Source organism: Malania oleifera, chromosome 6 (genome assembly GCF_029873635.1).
Source record: "Malania oleifera isolate guangnan ecotype guangnan chromosome 6, ASM2987363v1, whole genome shotgun sequence".
Taxonomy (NCBI): Eukaryota; Viridiplantae; Streptophyta; class Magnoliopsida; order Santalales; family Ximeniaceae; genus Malania; species Malania oleifera.
This window is the reverse complement of record NC_080422.1, coordinates 83,030,460-83,035,581: the sequence shown is the minus strand read 5'-3', so window position 1 is coordinate 83,035,581 and position 5,122 is coordinate 83,030,460. Positions and strand designations below refer to the sequence as shown.

General features: G+C 33.3%; 1 protein-coding gene across 1 annotated transcript; it reads right to left on the bottom strand.

The window, feature by feature from the left end:
- Positions 1 to 376: 376 nt before the first annotated feature.
- On the bottom strand, positions 377 to 1,666 carry LOC131158676 (uncharacterized). The gene is made up of 2 exons (XM_058113543.1): positions 1,529 to 1,666; positions 377 to 625 (listed from the first exon to the last, which is right to left on the bottom strand). The coding sequence occupies exons 1-2, from the start codon at positions 1,664 to 1,666 to the stop codon at positions 377 to 379; spliced, it is 387 nt and encodes a 128-aa protein (XP_057969526.1).
- Positions 1,667 to 5,122: the final 3,456 nt, after the last annotated feature.

The window sequence follows — 5,122 nt, the reverse complement described above, 5'->3', positions numbered from 1 at the left end:
TGAGAAAACTTTTTGAACGCTCTCCCTTACAATAAGCATAGATTCAAGTAATGTTTTATAAAGTGGTCCAAAACTCAACAAGATATTTGCATAGCTCATTTATTGCATATAGTCAACACTTATATATTTCATATAGTCAATATTCATAGCATATTGCATTTTCAACATTCAGCTCATCAATATTAATAGCATATTACATTCAACATTCATATATTTTTGCTCTCTAAACCATCTCTCCCCCTTTGATATACAAAGAGCAAAGATTCATATAGATACGCATCAAGATAAAAGATTCATAAGTAGTACAAACCAAAACACATCACTAATATGTGACCTACAACAACATAACGCATCACAAAAAGAGCTATTTTTAAGCTTACATCTTAAAAGCTAAGAAAACTTCATCATGTCCTTCAGCACCATCAGAGGCATCATCGTCTTCTTCCTCTTCGTCTTTATCTTCATTCTCATCATCACCATCATCTTCAATTTCTTCATTACTAGCATTTGCTTCTTCTTCTTCATCTCCTTCTTTGTCGTCTTCAGATGCTTGTGCCGATGAGTCATCACTATGGGGTATTGAGCTGGTGTCCATAGGATCACCATGGGAAGAACTAGCTCGTGCCTTTTCAATTCATGTGAGATGTTGGTATAAGGAGGAATAATTCGCCTAGAGAGATTGAAGACCACTACGCATGTCACGAGTGAAGGTTTGGAACTCAAAATAGTAAGATAAGAACCAAGATGGAGCATCAGATGCAGTTCTTTGTGGCTAAGCCTGAGGCGTAGGTGGTACAGCAGTTGCTCTTCGTTGACTTCATCTTTTGGAACACCAATTCTGATCTTGTTTTTCATACCCCATTTGTTTGAGAGTGGTTGCGGTAAAAATTTCATACCTCGTTCTCTTAATGAACAAGTCTATTGGTGAAGAAATACTTAGTTTTGAAAAAATAAGACTGAGAGCTCCACCGTAAGGAAGAGTAATTCGAGATGCATCAAGCTTGGCCCATATCCATTTTATAATAAGGCTGGTTAAGTCAAGTTTCTTCTCCTTTAGAAAACACCACATTACGAAACAATTGGCATATGAAATATGGTCATAGGATCTAGCTTGTGGTAAGATGTTATTTTTGATGATCTTTTGGAGGATTTGAGCTTTTAGGCTAAATTGTTTATATAGTGGAGGATGCCCAAAGTAAGTCGGTTGATGCTCCATGACTAATGGCAAAAATTCTTCAGGTGTAAAATCTTGTTAGAGTATCCATGATAGTCCAAATGTAGGGCATTCAAAATTTCTAGGAGTAATATTCAGGATGGATGCTAAGGTTTGAGGCAAAAGGACTATTTTCTTACCCTTGACATCAGTTGATAAGGAATTTTCCCCAAGGGTCATATTTGCATAGAATATTTTTATCAAGTTTGGAAAGATCCCTTTGGCTTGATACTCAATGAAAATTTTCCATCCAATGTTTTTGAACAAGGGTAAAATTTCAGGAAATTCGGTATTGAAGAACTGGATATCAAGTACCTTACCAAATATTGGTTCACTGGTGAGGAGTCGCCTATAAAGATGCTTAGAATGAGAGGATACCTGCCATCGCTCGATATTTGGATCATCTCTACTAGATGATGAACCACGATTTGTTGTTTGCTTTGTTCGAGGCATTGTGAAGGTTCTTGGAGCAAACTAATGGCTTCTTTCAAACCCTAGAATAGGTATGATCGTACTAAGAGGCTCGGATTTGAAGGTTTTAACGCAAGAAATTGAAGAAAATTTGTTGTTGAAACTTTGGGTGAGTGATAGAATACGGTTCAGGAGCCTGAAGTTTAGAAAAGAATAGGGTTTCACGCATTTAAAATATAAGGAATCCACAACTTCAGGAACCTAAAGAATAAGTGCAGGCTCTTGAGGATTTTTCTAGGATGAAATTTAGCAGGCAGTAGTTGTTCAGTTGCTTGAGATCTGGAGCTTAGACGCCTGAAGTACATATAGAAGCCTGAACTTATCTGTTCAGTCAACTGAACCTCTTCAATTTCTGAAATTTCCTTATTTTCTTGTTTTGAAACCTTTCTAACTTACTTCCCTTATTGTATAATGGTTCAATTTTCTCTTTTTATAGATACATACCTTTCTTTTAAAAGCACTTATGTAATAAGCTTTTAGATTTTCTTTTCTTTTCATTTAAACATCCAACCTTCATGTATCCTGCTACTTTCTATTTTATATTTGTATGAAGTTATTATTTCATTTTTGGTGCCCATACTTTCTTGGGTCTTGTTGGTTTAATAAAGGATGTTTCCTTAATTCTCCATACTTGTTTAGTTTTCACACCCTTTCTTTTAAATGGGCATTCAAACTTTATATGTCCATTTTTTTACATTGATAACATATGGTGTTAGTGTAGGCATTAGAGGATGTGCTAGCATAATCTTTGGATGCTTTCGAAAAATAACCCATGCAAAGATTCTTTTTTTTTTTTATTTTCAACCCCATTAAATCCAATGGCCTCTTTGTTTAAGGTCATCCTTTGTGACCCTATCATTTTTTCAAAGTTTGCCTTTCCTTTTGTGAAGTCAAAAATGATCTTTTCTTTATCTTCAATTTTATTTTTGAGATCATTTATTTCAATATCTTTCTTGTTATCAACCTTCTTTAGTGGATTCTCTAATTCTTAAGATAATTTTCTTATTTTATCCTCTAATATGGAAATATATATGTCTTTCTCATATTCCATAGAGGATAGGGATCGAAAGTCTTCTATCATCTGTTCATTTTTGCTTTCTAATTTCTTGATTTTCAAGTATTTTTTTTTTCAAGAAGATTTTTTAGCTTCTAATTCTTTTATTGCAGTATCATACTTATTTTCTATTTTCTTGAGTTTTGAATCTTTATCATTTTCAGCAATCTTACTTGATTCTAGATCTTTCATTATTCCATCGATCTTGTTTTACAATGACGTGTTTTGTTTCGTTACTTTGATTAGCATCTTATGTACTTTGAATAAATCATTTTGTAATTCATCATAAAATGGCATGCACTCATCATTGGATTCATTTGATGAATCACTACAAGAATTATTTAAGGATTTGGATGAGGAACTTTCCTTATCGTCCCAAGCCATAAAGCAAGTATAAGCAACCTCTTGGTCACTTGATTCATATTCCGAACTACTTGTACTATCCTAAGTAGTGGCTTTCATGGCCTTTTTGTTTTTCTTCTTAGACTCTTTCTTTAGTAATGGAAATTCCGGTTTTATATGTCCAACTTTGTTGCAATTATAACATGTAGGAGTTTTATTTTTGGATTTCTTTTTGCTAATTTCTTCTTCTTCTGATTCAAAATCTTGGTTTCTTATTTTGAATTTCTTTTTCCTTCTAAGGATTTTTGCAAGTTTCTTAGATATGAAGACCAATTCATCTTCAACCATTTCTTTTTCACTACTACGGCTTTCTTTTGAGACTTTAAAGGCTATTGATTCTTGGGCTTTGGTTTTTCCACTCGTTTCATTCATTGCCATTTCATATGTGAGGAGAGACCCTATTAGCTCATCTAAGGAGGTGTTTTGCAAATTTATAGCTTTCGTTATGGCAGTGGCTTTTGGTTCCTATATAAGTGACAACCCTCTAAGAATTTTCCTTATCATCTCATAAGTTGTGTAGGTTTTTCCTAAAGCATTTAAGGAATTTATTATGTGAGTAAACCTAGTGTACATGCTTGTTATAGATTCATCTGGGTTCATCTTAAAAACTTCATATTCGCTTGTAAGCATATCAATCCTATTATCCCTAACATCTATAGTGCCTTCGTAAGTGACTTCTAGCTTATCCCATATTTCCTTAACTATTCTGCAAGCCATTACTCAATTAAATTCATTAGCATCTAAAGCACAATACAAAACATTCATAGCACTAGAATTAACTTGCAACATCTTATGATCTAAGTCTGTCATATCATTTTTATCCTTGGGAACTTGTTTTCCATCTACTAGATTAAGGAGAATTCAGTCACCATCCATGACAACCTCCCACACTTTCCAATTCATAGTTTGAAGATATATTTGCATTCGTTTTTTTCCAAAAAGTGTAGCTATGTCCACAAAAGATAGGAGGCCTAGTTGAAGATTGTCCCTCTCCAAAGGGAGCTACACCTAAGTGAGCCATTAGGATCCTTTTATAGCTACTAATTAAGATTTGTTATAACCCGGCTCTGATATCAATTGAAAAGTAAGGTGTAGTCCCAAGAGGGGATGTGAATTGGATTTTAAAAAATTTCTTTTAATTCTTTTGAAGACTTGTTTTTATTTCTTTTAATCAATTTTAGACTTGTTTGTTAAATTTACCAATCACACAATAACTTAGTTCTTTTAATCCACAACACTATTGCTTAACCAGACAAATAATCTATTATTTCAACCAAACCAATCAATCAAGCACAATATTCAAACCAAATAATCATAAAACATTCAATCAAGATATACATTGCAACTTAATAAAAATTCTCAGCTTTTTAACTTTGTGTGCACCCCTGTTATTAATGCACTTCCTTTGATAATGAATTAGCTTTCTCAATCCACACAATATTCACACTCTTCCCAAAATTAAGAATTCAAATAAACTCTTACTTAATTTATCTTTGGGTGTTTAACCAAGTAACATACTCCCTTATGGTTTCCACAAAATATGGTTTAACCAACGTACTCCATTTCAGTTTCGACCCCCAAATCAAAATTAGACTTTAAGTTTACTCGATTTTCAAATATACATAGTATATATTATTACCAATTAAACCATCCACGCAATTAATATGTGCCGAAAATAAAAAGTAAGGGAAAGTGTTGGCCTTACAAGGCTTAAAATCTTGTTATCTTGTTTTGATGCTAACAAACAAGTGGAATTTAACATATTTGTGTGAGTAATGTTATTTCAGGGCTCATATATGAGAAAGTAAGGTCAAACTACTCACAAGGATCAAATGAATCTTAAAAGAGTCAAAGCATGGATTTAAAGATGATATATTAAAACTTGAAGAATATGAGGACATGATTGATTTGTTGAAAGCCAAGGAATGTTTAAAGTCAAAAGAGCCAAAGAAAAGCAAAGTGAGAGAGCTCAAAGAATGTTA